General features: G+C 42.3%; 1 protein-coding gene across 5 annotated transcripts in view; it reads left to right on the top strand.

Annotated features, from left to right (window-relative positions):
- The window catches only part of SYNE1 (spectrin repeat containing nuclear envelope protein 1), a 442550-nt gene extending 418394 nt beyond the window's left edge, over positions 1-24156 (top strand). For all 5 annotated transcript variants that reach the window (XM_040627972.1, XM_040627969.1, XM_040627970.1 and 2 more), the window contains 11 exons: positions 150-483; positions 2662-2730; positions 4395-4537; positions 6202-6328; positions 7081-7292; positions 9708-9908; positions 11188-11316; positions 12882-13094; positions 14115-14207; positions 15563-15621; positions 23179-24156. In XM_040627972.1, the coding sequence (XP_040483906.1) occupies positions 150-483; positions 2662-2730; positions 4395-4537; positions 6202-6328; positions 7081-7292; positions 9708-9908; positions 11188-11316; positions 12882-13094; positions 14115-14207; positions 15563-15621; positions 23179-23419 (1821 nt within the window). In that variant the 3' untranslated portion in view covers positions 23420-24156. The remainder of the gene's footprint in view (positions 1-149; positions 484-2661; positions 2731-4394; positions 4538-6201; positions 6329-7080; positions 7293-9707; positions 9909-11187; positions 11317-12881; positions 13095-14114; positions 14208-15562; positions 15622-23178) is intronic.
- Positions 24157-25010: the final 854 nt, after the last annotated feature.

Below are 25010 nucleotides of genomic sequence, written 5' to 3'. Positions count from 1 at the left end.
ATGAGAGGAAGTTAGAAATTACCCCCACTGAGGTGGGAATATGGGCCAGATAAGCTTGAACACTGAGATTTGGTGAGAGGCAGAACAGGAAGTGGTAAGGGCATCGTCTGACTGCTGCGGTGATGGAGTTGGCTTGACTACATTTCTAGCTCCCAGATGATGAGCATGACCTCTCTGACCGGGAGCTGGAGCTGGATGACTCTGCAGCTCTCTCGGACCTCCACTGGCGTGACACCTCTGTGGACGGCGTGCTTTCCCCCCAGCCTTCCTCCAACCCCTCCCTCTCACTCGCCCAGCCCCTGCGGAGCGAGCGGTCGGGACGAGACACCCCCGCCAGTGTGGACTCCATCCCCCTGGAGTGGGACCATGACTATGACCTCAGTCGTGACCTGGAGTCTGCTGTGTCCAGAGCTCTGCCCTCTGAGGATGAAGAGGGTCAGGAGGATAAAGATTTCTACCTCAGGGGAGCTGTCGGCTTATCAGGTAGGAAAGAACTCTTCCAATAGGCAAGCTTGAAAGAAAATAAGAAGGACTGAATATTGTATTTGAAATGTGTAAACTAAGCAGAATCCTCCTCTTCCTTTCTCCATTAGAGCAAATTGCACATAATAGAATAATTGGGTATTACTGTGATTATCAGATCCAAAAATTGGCATGACCATTGCTTTATCCCACATACACTTACATTCTTACTATGTGACAAGCACTGTATAAGTATTAGGGATACATGGTTCCTTTTGCTCTCAAAAAGCTTACACTCTAGTGTGGAACACAGATAAGCAACAGCTGTATAAAGTCTTGGTGCTGCAAAAGTAATGTACACAGCGTGGTACAGAAACACAGCCAAGGGTGACCAACCAGAGCTTTGAGGAAAGGCTTTAGGGAAAAGACTCTTAAATTGAGACCCAAAGGTTAAATGGGAGTTAGTCAGATAGACACAGTGAAGTTCAGAGGAAGAGAGGAGAGGGTGCCCACCCAGCTTCATGATCAGCCACAGAGCTTTGGGTCACCGGAAGTTCATCCACAATGACAAGGTCGTAGAGTGGGAGACAGAGTGGACAGAGAGGAGGTGGAAAGGCAAACCAGGACCTGCTCAGATAGCAGCCTAGTTGCCATGGAAAGGAGTTCACTCCTGAAGGCTCTGGAGGGCCACCACTGACCTCTAAGCAGGAGGTGACATGATCAGATACATACTTTCACAAAACCTGTCTCAATACTCTATGGAAGGGATCACATTGGAGAAGATCTCAGATGGAAACATTTTATGATCGAGGTTAGAGAGATGATGGCGGCCTGAACTAAGGAACAACACTGGGGATGGAGAGAATGGAAGAGAACTGACAAATCATGGCGAGTCTCCTTAAGTGATGGTTGATTGAACTGGGATTGAGGCGACTCTCGGACTTGGGTATCTTGGTGAAAGGTGCAGGTAGCCCGAGGCCCTGAGGACCACAAGAGGGAGAGAATGTTGTGGGTGTTGTCTGTGGGCCGGGGGCAGGGCAGTGAGAAAGGGGGTGGTGATGACTCATTTGTGCACACCCGAATTTGAGATACTGTAGAATATACGAATGGAATACCCAGCAGTAGATGTATGGGTCTGAAGTTCTAGAACTGGAAATGGGGATTAGGTAGCCATCCATGTATACGTGGTAATTGTCCCTGAGGGAAGGGAGGAAATCACCCAGGAAAAATGTATAAAGCAAAACAAGAAAGACGAAACCCCAAGAAACACATACAGTGAAGGGGTGGACAGAGAAAGAGGAACATTGTAAGGAGGGTGAGTAAAAATAGAAGAAAGAATCAGAGGCCAATTTGTAGCTCTTGTAAATGCATCTCACACATTCTCCAAAAGGCCGTCTCTGCTTGTTCCTGATGGTTCACATTTGGATTCCCAAGGGTATGACACTGTCTAAAAAGAAAATGATTTCCCTCATTTCTATTTTGTTTTTACAGGAGAGCCTAATAGGTATTTCTTATTTACAGCAGCACTCTCCAGTATGTAGCTGTCAGCCACATGGGACTGAACATATCGAGCCCTGAAATGTGACCATGCAAAACTGAGATTTGCTGTGTCAAATGTATTTACGTGAATTCACAAGTCTCAAAGACTTAGCACAAAGAAAGAATGTAAAATGGTAATATTTATGGTGATTACACGTCATAATTTGGATATATTGGTTTAGCAAAGTAAAGCATTAAAATTATTTTCATCTGTTTCTTGTTACTTTTTTTAATGTGGGTCTTAGAACCTTTAAAATGACACATGTGGCTCACTTTATTTCTACGGGACAGCGCTGCTCTAGAATCTGTCTGGTTGCAATCGCAGTTCTGCTAATTACTACCTGTTGAAACCTGGATAGGTCGTTTAATTCCTCTGGATCTCAGCTTTCTTACCAGTAAAATGCGAATAAGACTTCCATGCACCCTGTAGGCTTTCTTCAAAGATAGATGAGTGGTTAGAACAGTGCTTGGCTCATGAAACATTCTCAGTGTGAGCTCCGACGATTTATTTCAGGAAACCCTTGGTGAGCACGCTCACACTCCTCTGTATGCTCAAGAGCTGTCTGCCTAGAGTGACTAACTGCTTTTTTTTCCCCTAGGAAAAGTTATTTCCCGCCACAAGGAATCTAGCTGTCAACTTAGACTGTGCTCTTTTTGCAGATGTAATGATCCCTGAAAGTCCTGAGGCCTATGTAAAACTCACAGAAAGTGCAATCAGAACTACCTCTGGTAGGCACGAAAAGCCACAGCAAGCCTCCCCCCTCCCCTGTAACAAGCCTCCTCTCTGAGCACATCTGCGGTCCCTCTCACAGCTCGGGGCACCAGCATGTTAAGGAACCACCTCCTTCTCTTACTGCTGCAGTAGAAACAAGTGGACAAACACAGCCCCAAACTACTCTGTTGATCAACACCAAGACTAAGATTTTAGTAATCAAGTTTCAGTGAAATAACGTCTCGACCTGTTAAGTGGGAATGAGTCTCATTAGGTATAGACCTAGGATGCCCGTGCACGGGAGAAAAGGGGAGATGGAAGCTCTAGTCTTCAGCACCTGTGCCCCGGTGCCCTGCTGGAGGGTAGCCGTACTGACCTCGTGACTTCCGGGGCCTGGAGACTTACCTGCGCCTCGGCAGCCGGGGCTCAGAGCTCCTGTCCCATGTCCACCAGCCTGCATATGTGACCTCAGGCCCACCATTCATCTTCCTGATCTCAAAGGCCACATATAAGGCGAGGGGTGAGACCAGATGTCTGGCTCTAAAAAAAAAATTATAATTGACCTCGATAAGTCGTACCCCATAAAATAAAGAAAGGAAAATGGAACCAGGTTTGTTTCATGTTGCACTAGATAAACTATAGTTCAGCATAGTTAAGCAGGGGGGAGGTGGAGAGGATAGGGTTTGACCATAGCAATACGATACTGAATGGCAAAGGTATTCGTTTACACTTCATTTTTGAAGCAAAGGAGCATTAGTGAAATGGTGACTTCCTGAGTGATCCCCAGTGAGAGACCTCTTCCAGGTGTATTTAGAAGGCCTTTTTTCAAAAAAAATTAATAAAGCTTACTAATACATGTTCTGCTTTCACCCTGTGTTAGCTTCACTCTGACAATCAATGTTCTTGTTCAGTTCAAAAATTATAACACACACACACACATTTTGCACACACACACATTTTGCAAAAAGGTATTACACCTCTGAAAGGTGATGAGCCAGGAGTTCCAGGCTCTGAGGAGGAGCATGCTGAGATGCAAATGCTAAAATCTTAAAGGCTAAAATGCTAAAATGCAATAAAATGCTTAAGTGCAAATGCTAAAATCTGGTTTTGTTGTGCGTTTTAAACAAAGGCAAGCCATTGGTAGTTTCGTGTCTCCACCCATATGTAACTTCTTGGTTATCTTGAAGTCACACCTTTAAGTGAATGATGCAAGGGGCGGGGGTGACTGTCTCTACTGAGTGCTATCTTCTGTTCAGATGCAGAAAGAAAACAGAGGATTATATCTTTTTCCGCTTGATAAGTGCCTGCAGAGGGAATATGAGAAATAACTGCCTCTTAGTTGGTGGGGAGCAAAAGGCACCACGTTGGGCTTTCAGAGAGGCCTTCCACAGCTTACACAACGTAGATTTTCAGGGAATCAGCTGCCAGCAGAGCAGACACACAGGCTGTTAGAGCCCACTGCAGAGGCCTTTTGCAGTATCTGACCTGCTAGGACTCTGAGCCAACCACATTCATTCATTGGTCTGGTCTTTGAACTTCTAACTCACCAGCACGCTAGTACTAAATTTGCTTTGTAATAACGCACACACACGCCATTTCTATACCACCTTAGCCGAAGTAATTTCTCAAACTTCACCTTGAATGTCACGCATGTTCAAGAACCTTGTGGTTGACATTGCAGGAGCTCCCAGTGCCTTAGAGTCACAGATTCGACAACTGGACAAAGCCTTGGATGAGAGCCGTTTTCAGATGCAACAAACTGAAAATATCATCCGCAGCAAGACTCCCACAGGACCGGAGCTAGACTCCAGCTACAGAGGCTATGTGAGTATCCTGACCCTTGTAATCCCAGCATGTACCTGGAAATCATAGTTGTGTGACAAAGAACGGTCCGTCTGTGGCACAGGGCTTTCTGAGCTATCGAGCACCATGCCGCCCTTGAACTCACGGGTTTGGGTGTCCAAAACGAAGCCACACTAGCAGGTTACCTTTTGAGTAAAACTGGCCGGTGCTCAGATGCACTGACCTACTACAGTGACCAGCCTGTTCTTTGCATGGAGAACTCCATGAGATCCATTTAACTGACAGCGACAAAATGCTTTGGCTCCCGAAAGTGAAGAGGCATTTCTCCAAACTCAGCTAATAATTTTGGGGCCAAGGTTATCCTTGGAGTTGCAGATTTAGCTAATAGATCACTAACACAGAATATGTATGTGTGTATATATATATAGTTCTTTTCTGGGGTTTATTGATTTACTCATTGCCTTTGGGAGTGTTTTTATCCTCTGTTATCAGTATGCTCATTATGGGGAAAACAAATCTGACTAACGAGGGATTTGGAGAAAAGATGGCAAAAGATTGTATGTATTACTAACTTCTATTTTCAAAGTTCCTACCTAGTAAAGTATATACTGAGTTTATTTGCTCTGCTCAAGTTACTGACCAAATAATTTTTCCTGGAGAACTACCCATTTTCCTACACATACTTAAGTAAGAGAATTTAAAAGTAAATCTCTTCCATGGCTCATACTTTCTTTTCACACCCAAAAGACTGCCTAGTAAAAGGAAAGAAAAATTAATTTCCCTAAGTCTAATGACAACTCCAATGTACTACTTTTTGAAACCAGGGAAGAAAACTGTTGTAGTTTATATATGCTGATATTAATATCCTCACAATTACAGAAGAATGATCAATCATGAGTTTATTTCTTGTCCAGTTTGGCCTGTTATACCAACTTCTATTATAGTGAAGTTTCCTTTTTTTTTCTAATATAATAAGACTTCATGGTGACCATGCTGACATCACTGAGATTGTACTCAGTCTCAGTCAAAAATACTCAAACCTCATAGCAGCGTGATTTGTTAAAGGCTTCGAAACATAACTTTATGGTTAGAGCAAGAGTTCTTTGAATGCTGTGCATGACATTAAACTTGGAGTTGGAAGGTTTTCCTTTGATGTTAAGAATTTATTCCCTTAACACCTATTAAACATTGCTTAAATTTTCTTATGAAACAGCTGGCTTTCATAGTACTTTCTGCTTTTAAGTATTTTAATTATTTAATGCAAAAAAATGTTCCTTCGAGATTTGTGGTAATATTATTGTTCCCACATTTCAGTTTAAGAAAGAAGAAGCAACTTGCCAAAAATTGTATATTGTATTGCCAGCTGAGGGCTCTGAGTTTTCAATCCCAGATTGGTTTTTCGTCTCTCTTGAGTTGTAAAAGAAATTTTGAGGGACTCTCATGCAAAACTCAGTATATCTTCAAGGCACGGCTCTGCATGTGTATGCATGTGTCCTGTGTTGCAGGCACATGTTTTTGAACTTGATTTTTTTGTTCTTAGCAGACTGGGTTTTTTTCCCACAGAGCAGTAAAACACAGCCACCATCCTTTTCAAGGAACTAGAAAGGTATTTTCCCCCAGAAGCTCTTGCACTTGTGAGAAGCTGAGAATCGTGTGACCGGGTCCTGTTTTCTGTGTCTCAACAGATGAAGCTGCTAAGTGAGTGCCGTGGCAGCATAGACTTAGTGAAGAGACTAGAACACAAACTGAAGGAGGAAGAAGAGAATTTCCCCGGCTTTGTTAACCTGAATACCGCGGAAACCCAAACAGCTGGTGAGTGAGCAGTGCTCAGCTCAGGAAAAAGGGAAATAGAAGATCCTGAAATACCGTGTTGCCCCTGCGTTGCCCTGCGCTGCCCATCTCAGTCTACATGATTCTCCCCTGAGAACTTTTCTCTGTGTTACGATGACCTCCTGACAGAAGGGGGTGGGGAACAGCATCGCGGTATTTTCTTCCATATCCCATTTATTTTCATGCACTCTCTCTAACCTCTCTTGTCTGGCATTTTATTTTATTTTATTTTATTTTATTTTATTTTATTTTATTTTATTTTTTAAAGCTTTATTTGAGAGAGGAGAGAGAGCGCAGAGCCCAACATGGGGCTCTATCTCACAACCCTGAGATCATGACCTGAGCTGAAGTCAAGAGTTGGCCGCTTCACTGACTGAGCCATGCAGGCGCCCCTCGTCGAGCATTTTATATATGAGCTCTCCAAGTTCTGTTGCAAAAAGAAACCAATTGAATATTATCTTCCTGCGCATTACTGCTTATTACTTCATAAAGCTCTTTATGGTATTAAATCCTATGTAGTTTTTTTTTTTAACCCCAGTATCATTAAAAATGCAGGTGGGATAAACACAGCCATTATACTGCTTTGTGTTGTTTAATAGCTGACAACAACCGAAGTGCCTGTTAGAATGACTTTTCTTTGTTGTTATACTTAGGGACCGTGTGTCTTTAAGGCATCTCCCCAATATCCCACATAGGGAAATACAGCTCATTCTTCTGTGTGTGTCACGTCCCAGGTGTGATTGACCGGTGGGAACTCATCCAGGCACAGGCCCTGAGCAAGGAGCTGAGAATGAAACAGCACCTCCAGAAGTGGCAGCAGTTCAGCGCGGACCTGAACAACATCTGGACGTGGCTGGCGGAGACGGAGGGAGAGCTGGAGCAGCTGCGGCGCCTGGAGCTCAGCACCGACATCCAGGCTATCGAGCTCCAGATAAAGAAGCTCAAGGTAGCTGCCCTCAGCCTTTCCCACAGTGGCCAGGCAGAAAACAGCCACGTGCACTGCCCGGTCCGACAGAACCAGTAGCTCCAGCTAGGCTCCTACCACCCGGCCGCAGGGAAGTCATCAGTGAGCACGAATGCCTTCCTTTCCCCCAGCCGTCCCAAATCAGTATTTCTAGAGAAGCCTTGGAAGGGCAGAAAGATGGTCCACGTTGTAGAACTAGCCCCCGTGTAACTCATTACGTATGATTTAATGACTTGGTTCCTAAGGAATGACTAATATTAAAACTTCGTGAAACATCCAGGTACCTCTGGGACTGTTTGACCCCTTTTAAGGGAAGTGCAGAAATGACCAGGCTCCTGCAAGTCTGTATCTAGAGCTAGAGAGGTTTCCTCTCCAAGATTGTATCTCTGTGACTTTGTAGAAATGTATTGAAATTGTTGGACAATCAGCAGAACCTCTGAAATAGGACATAGTAGTAACAGAAGCAATTTGCAGTGTATGAATAAAACAAAACAACGCTGTGGAGTAATTATGGTAAAACACCTGGCATGTACACTTGATTTTGGCCTGGGTGGGTGTCCATCCCCACGGGGTAACGTCCTTTAGCTCCGTCTCCAGGTCCTAACACTCCTCCGTAGCACAATTCTTGAAATGCATTACTGTGTGGAGACTTTTGCAAGCATACTCTGGATTGAGAGCCCAGTTTGTTTTTAATAGCTCCTCCAGTCCTTTCTTTTTGTTTGGAGAGCATCGAGATGTGCGCTTCCTCAGAATAGAGCTACCAAGGCTCTCTAGGCTCAAGGGTTAAGCGTGCTGCTCTTGTGTCTCTCGGGTTTCATGTATGCTATTTATTTTGGGGTGATGTTTCGGTGGCTTGTTTTGGTTGTTGTTTATTTTAAATTTGCAGAGAAATGAGTCTTCCCCACTGTTGCTCAGATTTCTCCTCAAAGAATAGCCTCTGCACTAGCCCCATCAATTTCTGGGTGAAGCATCAGATGGGAGATGTGATTTATATTATCTGGATTATAAAACACGTTTTTCTGTAGAGTACTTAAATTATTGTAGTTCCTCTCTGGGAAAATGTAAGGCAGGGTGTATGATGACCAAACCCCTAAAAAGTTGATAAAGCAAATGTTGGCCAGAGTCTGAGACTTAAGTGAGATTAGGGTGGGAAAATGAGACCTTGAAAGTCAGCCTGTGTGATAAGAAAAAGCCACCCTCTGCACGCTTGCCCAGTCCTTCCTGTCTGTTTCCTGAGGGTAAGGATGTGGAAAAACCAAGTATCTTTCACAGTATCTCTTGATCTTACAATATCTCTGTGGTCAAATCTGTATTACTGCATTTTGAGAATCTATTGGAAAGTGAAAAATTAAGACAAGCTGGAGACATAACAGAAATGTTGAGAACTTAGAAGAAAACGTAGCGTGGGTTGATGTGATTTGTGGGATCACTGACCCTAAACTAATCTGGGTATGTTTAAACAGTACCCAGATACTGAATCATTAATGCACAATCATGTGCTGCACAAGTTCTTGGAAGAGTTCTAGATTTGTGGGAAATGCATAAAGCAAAAATCAGTTGCCTAGTTTTTTTGTGAAATCAAACTGAATTGGTTAGCTGTTGAAATACCCAATCCATTCTCTTGACCATCACAGCAATGTGGCTTATGACATGGGCAGGGTTCTTCTCCCCCTGTGGGCCACTAACTCTCTGTGCCTATCGAGTCCAAACAGCTAGAGGCTGAGGCCTGGGAATCTGCCTTCTTAGCAAGTTTCCCGTTTCATTCTTCTGCACACAACTTGGAGTCCCATTGGTCTAGTGATGAGATTCTTACATGAGAACATTTCCTGCTGCCCAGAACTCTTAGAGCCAGGTCTGGGTTTGTTTTGTTCTATTGTTGTTGAACTCCCAGGCTGTGGGTTGAGTTCATCAGACTTCTTAGTTCATTGCACAGGGTCATCAGCACTTCCTCCAAAGTTCCTCTTAATTTTGTCTATTTATCCTTTGTCCCCACTGTTTTTTAATCTCCATTCTTGAAACCCGTAGCAACCATTCTTACATATTGAATGAGTATTCATTCATATATGCACGAAAAATATGGATTTGTGTGTGTGCACGTGCCTTTTAAATCACAGAAATACTGTGCTATTACACACATTGTTCTGCTTCTGACTCTTTCACTCGATACCATATTTTAAAACCCATTCAAGTTGTCAAGTGTCCATCTAATCCATTTCCTTTAACTACAGTGTGGTCCTCAGTGGTGTGCACCACTGTCTGTTATCTAGCGGTTAAGGCTAATTTTACTGAATGGATCTTTTCACTTGGGTGAAGCTTTTACTAAGGTCTTAAACTATGCTCTAAACGTTTGTATTGTCATTTTTTTTTTCGTTTGGTGGTTCTTCTTTCTCTTTATAGGAGCTCCAGAAAGCTGTGGACCACCGCAAAGCCATCATCCTCTCCATCAACCTGTGCAGCTCCGAGTTCACCCAGACTGGCAGTGAGAAAAGCCAGAATCTGCAGGATCGCCTGTCACAGATGAACGGGCGCTGGGACCATGTGTGCTCCCTGCTGGAAGAGTGGCGGGGCCTGCTCCAGGATGCACTGATGCAGTGTCAGGTTCGTGGGAGTCAGACATTTCCAGTGTAGCTGAGTCTGAGACTTGATTTAGCAAGGTCACTTGGAGGGATGCAGTTGCTCCCCAAAGCCAGGATTTGAATGAGATAACTTTGTGCCCAAACTATTCATTATCCTGGAGAATCTTTACATCTGAACAGGAGTTCAAGCAAGTGGACCCCGTCTTTTATCCAGCTAACTGGACTATTCCCATGAGTATATCTCAGTCCCAACTCATTCATTCATTCATTCATTCATTCATTCATTCATTCAACAGATATTTACTGAGCACGTTGGCAGACATTTCTCGAACATGAAAGTGAGCATCACAAATACTTACTCATCCATTCTACCACGATTATTTGATGTGTGCCCACTCTCTGAAAGATATTATACAGAGCAGTCAGGGTACAACACAGCCTCTACTTTTTTGGGGGAAAACGAACAATGAAAATGCAAGTAATTGCTTAACCAAGATGCTTACAAGTGTGGATGATAAAAGTAACTGAGAAAAACTACTTTGGGATAGAGGTCAGGGAACTTCTATGAATCTTAGAGCTGATACTGAAGGGATGTTGCCAGACAGAGCCAATGGGATGGTCTAGAAACAGGAAAGGGTTTAGTGTCTTTAAGGTCAGAAAAGAGGCCAGTAGGATCAGAATGTAGTCAGAGAGGCAGGGAGTGATAAGAAAGATCAGAAAGATGCTTAGCAACTAGATCATGCAGGGCCTGACCAGGAGCAGATTGTATTCTGAGCACAGTGTAAACCTTCTTTCTGAGTTTGCATGTGCCCCAAGAATATGTTGAAAACGGGTACTCAAGCTGTTTTTTCACCCTTGCACCCCTTCCTAGTCCAGTGCATAGGAGATCTTCAGTAACTACCTGTTGAATAAATGAATGAACAAACGGATGAATGAAGGATATAAGAGACTGGATTAAGGCCTTCCAAGATGGGAAGGTCTGAATACAGGGAGAAGACAGGGGAGCAGAGTTGCTTCCTTCCAAACTGTAATGTAACCCTAGAAATTAAGTATTTGATACCAGTTTTTCCTTATGTCTAAATTCTCTCCCAAATAACAAACTAGATGTTTTTGGTGAGAATGTGAACTCAGATAATTACCACAGCACCAGTGCCTTTCTCAGAAAGGAGTTGTGCATAAGAGCTTAAATCCAACGTATCTTTGCCAGTGGTAGCAATTGTAAAGACTGGAAACTTAAGCTGTGAGGGAAAGAAAAATAAATTTCTCAAGATGATTTTATACTCCATTTTTTTTCTTCATAGGATTTCCATGAAATGAGTCATGGTTTGCTTCTTATGCTGGAGAACATCGACAGAAGGAAAAATGAAATTGTCCCTATTGATTCTAACCTGGATGCAGAGACACTTCAGGACCATCACAAACAGCTTATGGTAAGATGTGTGAGCTTTGGCAGCCTGGCTGTTCATAGCACTCGCCTATTTCATTTAAAGAAAAAGAATGTAGGTGATAATTTTTTTTTTTTTTTTACCTTTTGCATACTGGTCTCTAACTTTCTCTTTTTTATTTGTCATAGTTTCTAATTTTTGTGAGGCAAACATGCTTATAGAAGATGACATCTACCAGCTTTAGAATCTGGTTCTAAAGTCATTGCTCAATTGTAGAGATCTTAGATGTTCTTCATCTTAATTAGGTTGTTTTTACTAAAGCAGATTTTTGGCAGTTATGCTTATTTTTAATTTAAACTGTCTTTGTTACATGTATGTATAAAGTAGGAGTATCTTGCGTGGCTTAAATTTTATTTTTATGGACATTGAAGCTATTAAAATAGAAAGAGACCATTAAGACTTCGTAGAAGAAATTCCTAGGTGGCTCAGTTGGTTAAACGCCGCCTTCGGCTCAGGTCATAATCCCAGGGTCCTGGGATCGAGCCCCACACTAGGCTCCCTGCTCAACAGGGGAGTCTGCTTCTCCCCCTTCCCCTGCTCATGCTCTCTCTCTCACTCACTTTCTCTCTTTCAAATAAATACATAAGATCTTTAAAAAAAAGAAGAAGAAATTAAGTGTACCAGATTTAACAGTAACCTTGTCACCAAGTTTTGTGAAAATGAAGACAAAAAGGAAAATGTGAAAAGTTATTTTCATTATCTGAGAAAAAGAAAACATGCCAGTTCTCAAGGAGAAAGAAACTTTTTCTAGCACTGAATTCAAAAGGAAATTTGCAGAATCTCTGCATAGATTCTTATACAAAGGACTCGGATAATATAACGTACAGTGTACTTAAGGGATTTTATAAAAGATAAAGCAGTATATTTGAGTTCCATTAGGAGAAAATGATTTGCATTTTGTAGCTTTCTGTATTTTTAAAATGTCATTTCTCAACATTTAATGCTTACTAACCTAACCAACAGAATTGTTAGCTTTTAATTCAGTACCATAAAGGTCTCAGAAACCAAGACGGAATAGCTATGCAGTGGCATTTTTACTGACTTTTGACCTCAGACATTAGTTGTAAATAATGAATCACTACTACATCCTTCAAAAAAATCTTGAACAAAGATCAGGGCATACTTAGACATATGTGAGTTTTGCTATATTTATATGTTAATGTTTCACTTTCTGTATAAAAGAGTATCTTACGTCTCTTTTACATACTACTTGATGTTTTAAGCACTTTCACATATATTCACCAATTTGAACCTTCCAATATACTTACTTTGGACCAGGCAGGAAGCAGTATTATCATTTTCTGAAATGAGAAAGCTTGAGATCAGAAAGGTTTAGGGGCCTTACAGACGATTTTTGGCAGCAGCAGGGTTAGAACCCAGACCCCCCATTCCCGAATGCCATGGGCTGCTTCATTCTTCCCTGGCTGAGCACGGCATTTGGATACTCAGGTTTAATTGCCCACTAAGTTAAACTGATGTCATCCTGCCTTTTTGGAATTTTCCCCGATTATCAAAAATTCTTAGTAAAGCATTTCTTATCACGCACCTAGCAAATAAGGCATGAGCTATTGGAATCCCAGCTCCGAGTGGCCTCACTGCAAGACATGTCTTGCCAACTCCTGGTGAATGCGGAAGGCACAGACTGTTTAGAAGCTAAAGAAAAAGTCCATGTGATTGGAAATCGGCTCAAACTTCTCTTGAAGGAGGTCAGTCGTCACATAAAGGAGCTGGAGAAGCTATTAGACATGTCAAGCAGTCAGCAGGTAAGCTCTAAGCAGACATCATTGTGTAGCACTTCTTACAGGAAACCAAAGAAGCATCATCTTTATCCGTTTTTAGAAGGACTTTGAATATAGTACTTGTCAGGATAAAGTGCCCGCTCTCAATCACTGCTCTTACGAGTCCTGTCTCAAAATAAAAAAAGGGACTCATCAACTTTCATAATAGGACACTGCTTTTGATTCTATTACATCAAAAAACCTCTTGCAATTGTTACTGCTAACCCTTTACCGTCTCTACTGTGGCATTGTATTTTACCCTGTTTACTGAAGAATTCACATGTTTCCTGTCACACAGCTATGGTAGGTCATAACCAATTGTTGCATGTGAGTTTTGTATTCAAACACCAGAAGGCATGAGTTCTCCCGACATAGACAGCAATTAATTCATAGAAAATGTCCTCTGCTCATTTACTTTTTTTTTTCTTAAATCTACATCGTGGTAGTATTATCGGTTTTGAGAAATGCATTCGTAGATACAGAGATGCTTGGTAAGACTTCAGACAACCAGTTGCAAAATCTCGTTATGAACACACAAACACCCTGCACTCCCATAAGCCTGCAAAAGAACGACCTCCTCTGACCAACGGAGTAGTGGGGGACATACTACAAAAGAAGGCTCCTGGATGAATATCTTTTGTTTCGAACTCAAATGACTTGTGTCTCTCTGGCCCAAGAGACCTGTAGTGTAAAACCAATTCCTTCACCTCCTTCACTTCCACTCATTCCATCCGTGTCACTAAGAAATAAAAAAGCTGCAAGTGACATAGTAATAGCAAAACTATACCTATATTTTCCAACAGGACTAAATTGACAACCGGAAAAGGCCTGATACACTAGAAGAATTAGGTTCTGTTCTTATAGTTGTCTGATTCTGTTTTGTCCAAGGAATGGTTTGATTTTTATGGAGGATGGCTGGCGGTGGGCTGGTAAATGCATTGTGGATTACCAAGCCATCACGGCTTTGGGACATGGAGTCCTTAAAAAAATCTATTTCCTATGTAGGATTTGTCTTCCTGGTCTTCTGCTGATGAACTGGACACCTCGGGATCTGTGAGTCCTACGTCCGGAAGAAGCACCCCAAACAGACAAAGAACGGTAACTTTCCACTGGTCCTTTTCAGTTGGCCCATGGGAGGGAACACTGGGGAGCAACGGTATCTGTAGCTACCTCAGGGTCCGCAGGCTCCCCCCGGGAAAGCAGGAGTCCCCCTACAGAAGAGCGTTGTCACACAGTAACTCAGTGAAGTGTCGTTTCCTCAGCCCTGCGGCATGCCCTCCCCACATGCACTCAGGAATGCAAAAGAACATTCTGTTTTTCAAAAGAAGGAGGGCTCAAGGTGTGGCTGGTACAGGGAGACAAGTTATTTCTCTTGCTCCAAGGGCCATCACTAGAATGGTGTTCCCTTGTTTCTTTGGTGGCTCCTCCCTTCAAACCACTACCATCATAGTCCACCTAAAAAAGTAGGTTCTATGTAAAGGGGCGCCTCAGCCAGAAGCAGGCAAAACTGTGAGCGTCTCATGAGACCATTGAACGTATGAGACAAGTGGAGGTTCTGTTGAACTCTCAAGCGAAGAAGCTCCTGACGGTGGTTCTGAAGGTTTTTGGCGACTGTGCTGCCCCCAAAGAGGCAACAGCTCAGGAGGCCTCAGCCACAGAGCCTTTGGGAGGCTGCCTCACCGGCGTTCTGTGAGGACGGAAAGACGAATCTGGCCCCTGCTACCCTCTATACTTTGATTTCTCTGTGTGATTAGAGGCTTGTTTTTGTTTTGTTATTTTTTTGTCCAGCTTTATGATTATATTCATTTTTTTTACATCCCATTTTCCTTAGTTTTTAGAAGTATGGATTTCATTTGTACTTTTTTTTGTTATAAACACTTAAGTCCTATGCTGATAAATGTTATTATCTTATTTAGGATTGTTTTTTACTACATTCACTAGTTTCCTATAGATCCTAGTTTAAGAATGTGAAGGAATACTGGCTTTTCGAGTCAAATTCTAGCCCTGATTTAACTTGTCGGGTCCTCATCATTCTACAAAGAAAAATCTCATATTGCCATTGTTATTTTTTATCTACCAAGAATTTCAGTGTTCTAGGAAACGAAAAAAATATGGCGTGCCAAGGCACATTGGCCTTTATATTTATTGTAAGTAAATCCTTGGCTGGTATAGAGTCACCAGTGTGTCCACCATGAAAAATGGGGGGAAATATCCCACGGTGGTGGGACTCCCAAACCACAATTCCTGTTTCCTCGGTGACCAGTGATAGAGATGTGGATTAGTTTCAGTTTTTCAACAAAAGAAAAGCCAGTTTCCTGAATTCGTGGGTACTGATCATTTCGTTTGATTTATTTTTCCTTTGCCGCACTTTTAGTTTAATTTTTTTCAGTAGCTTGTCTTTATTTGCCTGGACTGAACATTCTTCTTTCTTTACCCCTGTTCATTGCAAACAGCCACGAGGCAAATGTAGTCTCTCACAGCCTGGACCCTCTGTCAACAGTCCACATAGCAGGTACCTTATTCTCCTGGTTTCCACACTGTTCTAGAACTCCAAGAGGATGATGAAAATTGTCCATGATTTAGGTAGGCCTCTATCTGGTCTGCCTCAGGGTAGTTGAGAAATTACTTGTTTCATCCGTACATGCCTTTTCTAATAAATTGGAAGAGACTTTCCTAAGTGTGAAGTGTAAGTAAAGCTCAGAGCACAAAATATTTGGATCCCACCAGAATTTTGTCTAACTCTCCGTAGGCCACCTGGTACTTTCCATCACGCCGTGTTCTGTGTGCACTTGAGGATTCAGTGCAGTGGAGGGCACAGCCTCCGTTTGATTCATGGCAGACTTTCATCATCCTCTTTATTTCTAGATTTTACAATAAGACAGGTAATAGATCAATGAATTATTTTACCACTCACAGAACCCACAAATCTGAATAAAATAGACTAACATCCCCAGCTTTTTATTTTATTTTCATGTTTTATCCAGATTGTGGGTTTTGAATTCTCAAAATGGCAAGTCCTAATTTGGTATTATTTACAATTTATAAGCACCTTCTCTCTTTTGCTTATCCTAAAACTTCTCTTCTGCCAGCACACTCAGTCACTCACCTTCCTGACACTTGGCAAGCTCTTTCACGCTAAAAACAAGGGTAGTCAGTGCCCCTGCCAGGGGCCGTCCAGAGAGCCCACTCACAGCTGCCCCTCCGTGCTTTACGCCTGGCTTCCAACAGTCCCTCGTTTCTGCAGTTAGCGGTGCTTTGCCTCCTTCGTTGTTGGTGTGGTGTCTGTGCTCCCCTGCCCTTTCACTAATCAGTTCATGTTCCCCCAGACAACTTTTTAAAAAGAAAATACTGTCCCTGGAGCTGATTTTTTTCATTCCAATCCCAAGCCGTTCACTGTTAGTTTGCCCCTCTGGAAACTTATCACCACTGAGCTGGAATCTAAATTCCTGAAAGCAGGGTGAGGGGTAAGGAAGTGTAGAGTTGTAAACGACCCCCGAGTAATAGTTTTCGTTTTCCAGCTGCATGCTGAAGGGACTGGGTATCTGATTTGGTCATTCCTACTCAGCTGAAGCAACGCAGAACGTACTTTGATGTGCTCTTTGGTTTTAAGCCTCCCTTTACTGTGCTTTTTTTTTTTTTTTCTTTCCCTTTGGTTTGGTTTGACGACAATTCTGTGGGGGTTTTTGGTCCATAATAAATCAATAATGAAATATGAATGGAGAAAAACTCACAAGGATTTTTGAAGATAATGATGGACTTCTCCAGGTGCTCTGATGTTCTCTTAGTCCCCTTCAAGAAAAGCCAGTCATGTACTGTAGACAGATCATTGTTTGGTCCATCTTCTCCCCACAAACTGCTGATGTGCCTGAACAGAGATGGGGAATGTCCCCAGAGCAGTCCTTTTAGGACACCAGAGATCAATTCTTTGGTTGACATAAATGATGGTGATGAGAAGGGGAAAGGCTCTTACGTTATTATGCAACACCAATAGCAACCGCCCTTTGGTTCCCAAATATCACATTAGTCTGCAGCCCCCATTCTTTCAGTTGCACGGGGTCTTCCGAAAATGTCCAAGCATCGTTTCTTGGGGCAGCAAGTGCTTCCACATGTCTCCTAACGGGGCTTTGCAGCTGGGACAGCCACATTCTCACTGTGACAGCCACAGGCGCCTTTCAGCTCTGCTCTGTCCAGCGCTGTTATTAACATCTTTCTGAGCATTCAGCACAGTGTTTACTTTGCTGCATGGAGGGTCTGCAATACAAATGGTCTACGCCTGAATGGCAAACTTCATCAAACACCTTGGCAGACAGTTGGTGGTTGAGCATTCTTGGACTTCTTAACTTCTCGGCACTTCTGTGTGGGGTGCACCCAACCCCGACAATGGAATGTGGAGTCTGCTGGGAAAAAATTAACTTCACTTATAATCCAGGCTGTCACGGTGTCCCTTTACATTGAGACTTGAGAGCACCTTGTGTTTGATCTTGCACTGGTCCAGCAAATTTGAAAGCACAAACAGTTTAGAACGTTGACCCCAGAGATCTACAATGGATAATTTTAGACACCGATTCTAAGGGAGGAAAGAGGCTGAGTTGGAAGAAACTGAGTATCCGTTTGAAGGAAGAGGGTTCTTCTCTTATTTTTGTTGTTTAAGGTCTGATGTTGATAATATGGTTGCTTATGTGCTATATACGATTTCAGGGTGATTTTACAGCCACAGTTCTACGTCCTCGTAGGTAATACGCTAAGCCTGCATGTAGACGGTGCCAGTATTCACTGTACACCTACGATGTGTAGGCCCTGAGCCTCTGCAGTTACTTCCATATGGCTCCTGCCATGCGCCAGAGTCTACAGATTCCCTAAATCAATTGCAAGGAGCTCCTCAAGACTCCTTAAAAATTACAAACATTTGAAAAACATCTGTGACTACATTCATAATAATGATTCATCAGTTTTTAGATTAAAGAGGTTTAAGAAGCAATGTTTATGATGGTCCAGCTGGGCTTTTTTTCTCCTTTTGACTTAAAATCATCTAACTCAATCACCAATAAGTCTTCACAACTCTACTGTGGATTATTTGACGTTGACAAATGGGAAGATTTTACTCCAGTTTCCAGCAAGGCAAAGGAATAATTGCTCTGTAGTCTGGGCACAGTGAAGTGATGACTTCATTCCAAAACTTAAGCAAAAATTCTAAAACAAATTCTAAAAATTCTAACATGCAAACTTTCCTTGGACACCTTTGGTCTCTGGCACCTTCTACACAGAGAACTAAGGTGGAATGAGAAGCAGCAAATGGAAGGGAAAGGGGGAAAACTGTGAACACGTCACTGTAAACACTGTTCGGTTTCTCGTGGAATTTTTTTTTTCACATCTTTCCTGTCAGGCTCCTTATCCTCTCCTACTTATCCACAGCATTCAGAGAGTCTCAGGTTATACAGGTGTACTTCTAGGACCGGTTGGCCACCCAGGCTGAGAGCAGTTATAGGGTAAGGTGCCAGTATGTTTCTTTCTAATATTTTGAGGTATGCATTCCCAGTGTTTCCCAGGAACAAGTCAGCCACTTTGCCTTCATAGTAGCTTTGAAAGCACTACTCATAAATCAGGACTATTCTCCTGGGAGAATAGGCTGCATACAGCCAGTCCCTCATGGTATGAGTTAGCACACCTTTGCTTTAACGATGATAAGATAATACTGATAAATTGTGACATTTATTTAGCACTTAATGCGTTTCTAAGCACCATGCTAAGCATCGTATATCTGTCACCTCATTAACTCTTCCCACGTCCCCCTGGCATGTCTGTATTCCCAAGACAGGGGCACTGGGGATTAGAGGCATGAAGATTAAAGATTTGAACCAGGTCTACCTGACTCTGGATCCTAACTTGTAAATCACTTCCCTCTGCCAGAAGGGGAGTGGGCTCCTTTACAAAACAGTTCTAGGGCTCAGGCTGCCCCAGGCTGCCTGACACTGCTTAGGACGAGCCAGTTCGTTTTTTGAAAAAAGAAGACTGAAATCCTAAGTTAATTCTGGAAATTTTTCTTCTGAACCACACATCCAGGGAACAAAGACCATTTGCACCAGAGCAGGCAACAAGATACACAACCTAGGTATTTCCTCACAATAAATCCCTGTTATGACACTGCCTGTGTTAGCCAACAAGTAACAAAATGAATTGAAAGTTTCTTTTCACTTGCCTTTAAATAATTTATGCCCACAAGTAATTCATTTTATTCTCCTTGATTATGTAAAATTATTGAGATGAGTCATACTTGGTGCATGCTATTCAGGCTTTTTACATCCCTGGGTCATACTTTCTTTCGTGTGGTGTGTTATTGTGTGCTGCTTCCTCCCCTACCATCTCCTTCTCCCACAACTGTATGGATTTTGGGAAAGAGATGAAGCAACTCCTAGGCAGTCGCTTCCCCAGAAATTTGGACGAGTGAGGGGAGTGAGAAAAATGATAAACTAAATATTTACTTGGAGAAAATAAGCACATTCTTGCTGGACAGAATTATCTGAAATAGCTCCATCGGTTAAGTTCCTTGGGTAAGTTCACACATTTCATTTTCCTCTATAAACACAATCTCAACTCGCATCTATTTATGTAATAAGGCCATTGGAGAGTGATGAGTGACTAGTTAATGAGTAGTCTTTGTTCTTTCCCTTGTCAAATTTCCCAAGACTCTTGAAACAGGTGCTCTTAGGTCAATGGATAAATATTAAAAGTACCCTTTTCCCTGGGTACCATTATCCTCTTGGTACTAGAAGCTCTAGTACAGGTTTGTCCTAAGAAGAAGCAATTTTGCGTATGTTGAAACCCTGATAATTGCCCCAAGGGGGTGGCATTTTTCTCAGTAGATAAAGTGGACATTTCCAAGAGCAGTCAACTGCATGGAAGCCCACTAGGCACGGTGTGTTCTCTTTGTCCCTATCTCAGCCCATTACTTCTCCCTAGGTTAGCGTTCTTCAACATTAGAGGGTACATGCTAATTAAATTTTAATAAGAAATGCTCTGATGCTGTTAAATGTGCCATGTCCTTCAACAGACTCTCTAACACATGAACCCATATTCCAAAGATGGTGACCTTTCGAGTCTTTCTCAGGAGTGAACTTGTTAAAGTGCAGCCCCTGTTTTGATCTTGATCTTTGGCTTACTTGCTCAAAGAAGATAATAATTGACAAACAGGGGTGATATTCACCTCTGTCAGTCAAATTGCATAAATTTGCCCATAACTAATGTCCTTAAATGCCTTCTAAAGAAAAAGCCTGTTAGAAATCTCCTTCGTTTTCCTTAGATATTGAATAACGAGGAAATGCAGAGCTGTCTGGTGCTCCTGTTACAACTCATCCAGTGACGGCTGGTGACTGTTGTTTGCCAGGGCATATTTTCAGGTCAAAGGAAAGATATATTGAAGGAAAATTCAATCCAGAGTTCATGGGTAACTAGCCCATTCTTCTCAAGACCCTTTAAGGCAAACCATTGACTTCATAAACTGTCAAAGCCAAAACGATTTGAGGATATTAATGCACCCCTTGTCTTTGCAAATGAGAAAACTGAAGACCAGAGAGACTAAATTACTTGCCCAAGATTGTACAATTGCCTCAAAACAAAATGCTCTCATGTCCATAACCCTGACTTGATCTGTGTAATACCATGAGGCTTTACAATCGGAGGCATTTATTTCAGACATAAGGAAACCACTCAGCTGCAAATGTTTTAGGATACAAGTATTGTCTTCTTTACTTCTACATGGGAGATACATAAGTATGGCCTGGACAACCTTCGTTCACGTCATCAAACAACAAAATATTGCAGAGAGTGTGGTAGGGTGGGACTTGGGAACCCTGACTTCCTGCTGGAGCTTTTCATCTAATTGTATGATTTGGGGCAGGTGACTGACCCTATCCATAGAATCCAAGTTCTGGGATTTAAAAATCTCAGGGTTGAAATCTTAATTCTGCCACTTGCTACCTGTATAACCTTGAGCCAGCTACTTTATCTCTCTGAGTCTCCTTTTCATCATCTGTAAAGTGAAGATAATGAGCACACGGAGACTATCCTGGGGATTAAGTGAGAGACTAAGATAAATGCTTAGTGTGTTGTCAGCAATTAGAAGAGTAAATGTTAACTCTCCTTAGCCACTTATGTATGAAGTTAGAAAATGGATTAGATATTCTCTAAGGCTTTATTTCAACATGAATATTTTATAATTTGGTAGCTGGAGAAGTTTCTGTCTTCTCCTCCACTAATAGGTATGTGACATACTTCGTTTATGCTGTACTATATTTTCACAAAACATACAGCCTTTCCTATTCAGTTCTTGAGGGTAACTCCTTGGCCTTAGCATAAGGGCAGTTAATCAGTTTGACCACTAGATGGTGATTAAACTCTTATGGGCTCTCAGTTGGTAGCCTATACTGACCAACTAGAAGACCTAAAGTTATAAGATGCGGAACTTTCCAGTTGGAAGACCATCTAATCTAATTTGGAGGGTTTGAAGCAGTTGGCACTCAGAGGTGAAGTGAGTTGTTCAAGGTTATACAGATGTTAGTCATAGACTTCGGACAAGAATACAGTCCCAGTTTGGGCCAACGATTTGTTTTTTTCGTGACACTGCAAGAACTGTACTAGAAGCACATTGTGGTACGTGGCTGTTTGGAGCTCCTGCAGGATTACTCTGCTTGTCTCACATATGTCTTTGACAGTGTAATAAGAAAGCTTGGAGTACTCCCTCCGTTCCTTTTTAAGGGGTTTTATGTCTTTTTTATCTTAACATTTATTTTCTTTGGTGCCACCCCTTATCCCTCACTGATGTGAATGTAATCTGTTTTCAGACATTAATGGCTAATGGGATAGCTGGAAACATATTTTCTTGGGAGAAAAATGTACAGAGTAACCAATATAGTTTTTATACCTTCCTATTTCTCCAGGGGCCTCACATTCAGTGTCCTTACCCTTAGTGATATTATAACCATTAGTGAATTCATAATAGGCATGGGGGAATGTGTCTCATTGGTACATACATTCTTTTTGTTCCCGCAATGTCGTGTGTGTGTGTGTGTGTGTGTGTGTGTGTGTGTGCATGTATACAAAATGCCTCTTGTAAATAACATTTCCTTCTACAACTTTTCAGCTAGTAGCCAAATAAGACATTAATGGACGCTTACAGAGAAAATAGTGTACTTCGCCCAAGACCGACTTCCGTATTCAAAATTTTGCAGTCTTTCTCATGAGTGCTAAAATTCATATTTAAACTCTAATGCACTATTTAAAAGTAGATGGGAAAATGGAAGTAGATAGGAAAACTTGGAACTTTGAGTCTAGAAGGAATCTTCAAGAAGATCATATGTTCTCGGAAAATGGTGCCTATTTCCCAAAGTCACAGAGCTAGCAATAGATAGGACCGGCCTAGGATCTATGCCATTCCACACCCGTGTTCTGTAGGCTAACTCTGCCGCCACCCTTGTACATATAGCTTTGGAACCACTTGGGTCAGGGTCAGATGGGGATTCAGTGCAAGATGAAACCAGGGTGTACTCTAAAATTATTTAAACTTTATGAGTCTCTGCAAGATGGCTGCCACTGTTCTTAACCTTGCTGCATAGATTTCGCCACATCCAGGATGGCAAGATGGGCTACTTTGCATAGTTCTGACAGCAACTAGTTTTGCCTAATGGTGCTACTGATACTCTTAAACCAAAAATGTCCTGCATCAAACACCCACATTTTATCATCCTGGATCTACTTAATCTACGCTGGTCGGATGTGTAGAGCAGTTACTTTTGTTGATGGAAAATGTTTTACCAAATTAAGGGATGGGATTTGAACCCAAGAAGTTGCCTTTACTTGACTGACTAAGTGTTTATTTTTCATCAGCGAAGTGTCCAAAAACACTCTTCATGTGGTGGGGAGATCACCTGGGCATACTGCAGAAGACTGCCAGCCAGTTGCCGGGTTGGGTTGGGTTTGGCCTGGTCCTTTAGCTTCCAGGAAGGTGAGGAAGCAAAAAGCAGCATCCAGACAGCATTTGAAATATTTGAGTTATTTATGTTGATTCTCCTCTCAGGTCCACAAGAGGTGGCTCCGATTCCTCCCTTTCTGAGCCTCGGCCAGTTCGGTCCGGCCGAGCCTTCTTACTCAGAGTCCTCCGAGCGGCTCTTCCACTTCAGCTTCTCCTGCTGCTCCTCATCGGGCTCGCCTGCCTTGTACCAATGTCAGAGGAAGACTATAGTTGTGCCCTCTCCAACAACTTTGCCCGGTCATTCCACCCCATGCTCAGATACACAAATGGCCCTCCTCCGCTCTGAACCAAGCACATGCCATCCGCAGCACTGCTGGTAGCATAAGAAGGATTTGGCCGAAAGCAATCCCAAACTAGCAAAAACAGGACCTGAGTCTCGACGCATGCCCTCAGCGTGGCAGCTTTAGCTCTCCTCCGCATCCCGTGTGTGCAAATCATGGCTTCGGAGGTGGATCGGAAACAATGACAGGAGGAGAGCAGACAGACAACAGGTTGGGAAGAAATTTTGTTTGAAACTCTGAGCCTCAGCACTAAAGAGATTAAGGACCTCCAACGTTCTCTGGACGCATGAATTCTGGGCCCTGGGCTCATTCTGTGCATACCCAAGGACTTCGGTAGACTGAGCAGCTGTCCCACAGTGCTCCTCCATCCACTCAATAAAGGACTTTCCCTGAGTGCCATGATGGCATCGAACAATCTACCAACCAACCAGTGCTGAAGAGATTTTAGAACCTTGTAACATACAATTTTTAAGAGCTTATATGGCACCTTTCTTTTTACCTCGTTTTCCTTTGGGGCATGATGTTCTAACCTTTGCTTTAGAAGCACAAGCTGTAAATCTAAAAGGCACTTTTTTAAAGGATATAAAGAAAAACTGGATGTAATAAATAAGATCATGGAAGGCTTTATGTGAAAACAAAGTTGAATGTTACAGTAAAAAAAAGATATTTATGTATGTACAGTTTGCTAAAGCCAAGTTTTGTTTGTATTGATTTCTTTGCATTTATTATAGATAATATAAAATATTTTGTCTGTGCTTTTTTTCTTCCCCCTAAAGAAATGACTCTAAATTTACATACTGAGCAGGCACTTATCAGGGCACAACCTAAATGATCGTTTTTGCAGAATAAGAGAAGCCGAAACATAAGTATATATTAAAGAAAAAGGATGGTTACAGGTAGCACACATTTAGACGTAAAGGACTCTGGATGATTCCTCCCCCCCCCCTTCCCACAGCTAATCGTATCTCCTGACCTCTTACTCCCCAGCATCTTTCACAGCCCCTTTTCTTCTCTATTCCCTTTGCCCAGTTGGAAGAAACCCCACATTAATCTCCTCACTGAGGCCACATCTCTGCTCCATCCCAAGGATACTCAATAGCCGTGTGGATTTTCTTAAAGCTCTCTTGTTTGCATCCCTACTCTATTCTAAAACCTTCTATTGCTTTTCATTGTCTACTAGAAGAAATACAGTTTTCATCCATCATTCAAGTCCAAATTCAATAAGATTCTATTCTGCCCCTCTGATCTTGCCAACCAGCAGCCATCGTGGAATTGCCTGGTGCTCATGGCGTTTTAATCCATCCTTTAATAACTGGAGGAGGAGGATTTATATAAGGCCCAGGTTTCAGGCTTCTCTTGAAAATGGAAAGCTCTGGTGCCTTGGGTGCATATTCCTGCATGCCAGTCATTGCTGGGGTGATGTGGTTGCTGTCACTTGAAGAACAGGAAAAGACAGATTTTCCATTTGCCTTTATATCCTATTAACTACTCTCACTACCTGTCCCAGTCTCTCTCCTGTGGGTATTTAGTGTACCAATCCTGCTCTACATGGAGAATTTAAACCAAACCAAAGTACTCAACCTGAAACTGCCTGCC

This window comes from Ursus maritimus, unplaced genomic scaffold, assembly GCF_017311325.1.
Source record: "Ursus maritimus isolate PB19 unplaced genomic scaffold, ASM1731132v1 scaffold_13, whole genome shotgun sequence".
In the NCBI taxonomy this organism is placed as follows: Eukaryota; Metazoa; Chordata; class Mammalia; order Carnivora; family Ursidae; genus Ursus; species Ursus maritimus.
This window is presented reverse-complemented; position numbering and strand designations above follow the sequence as displayed.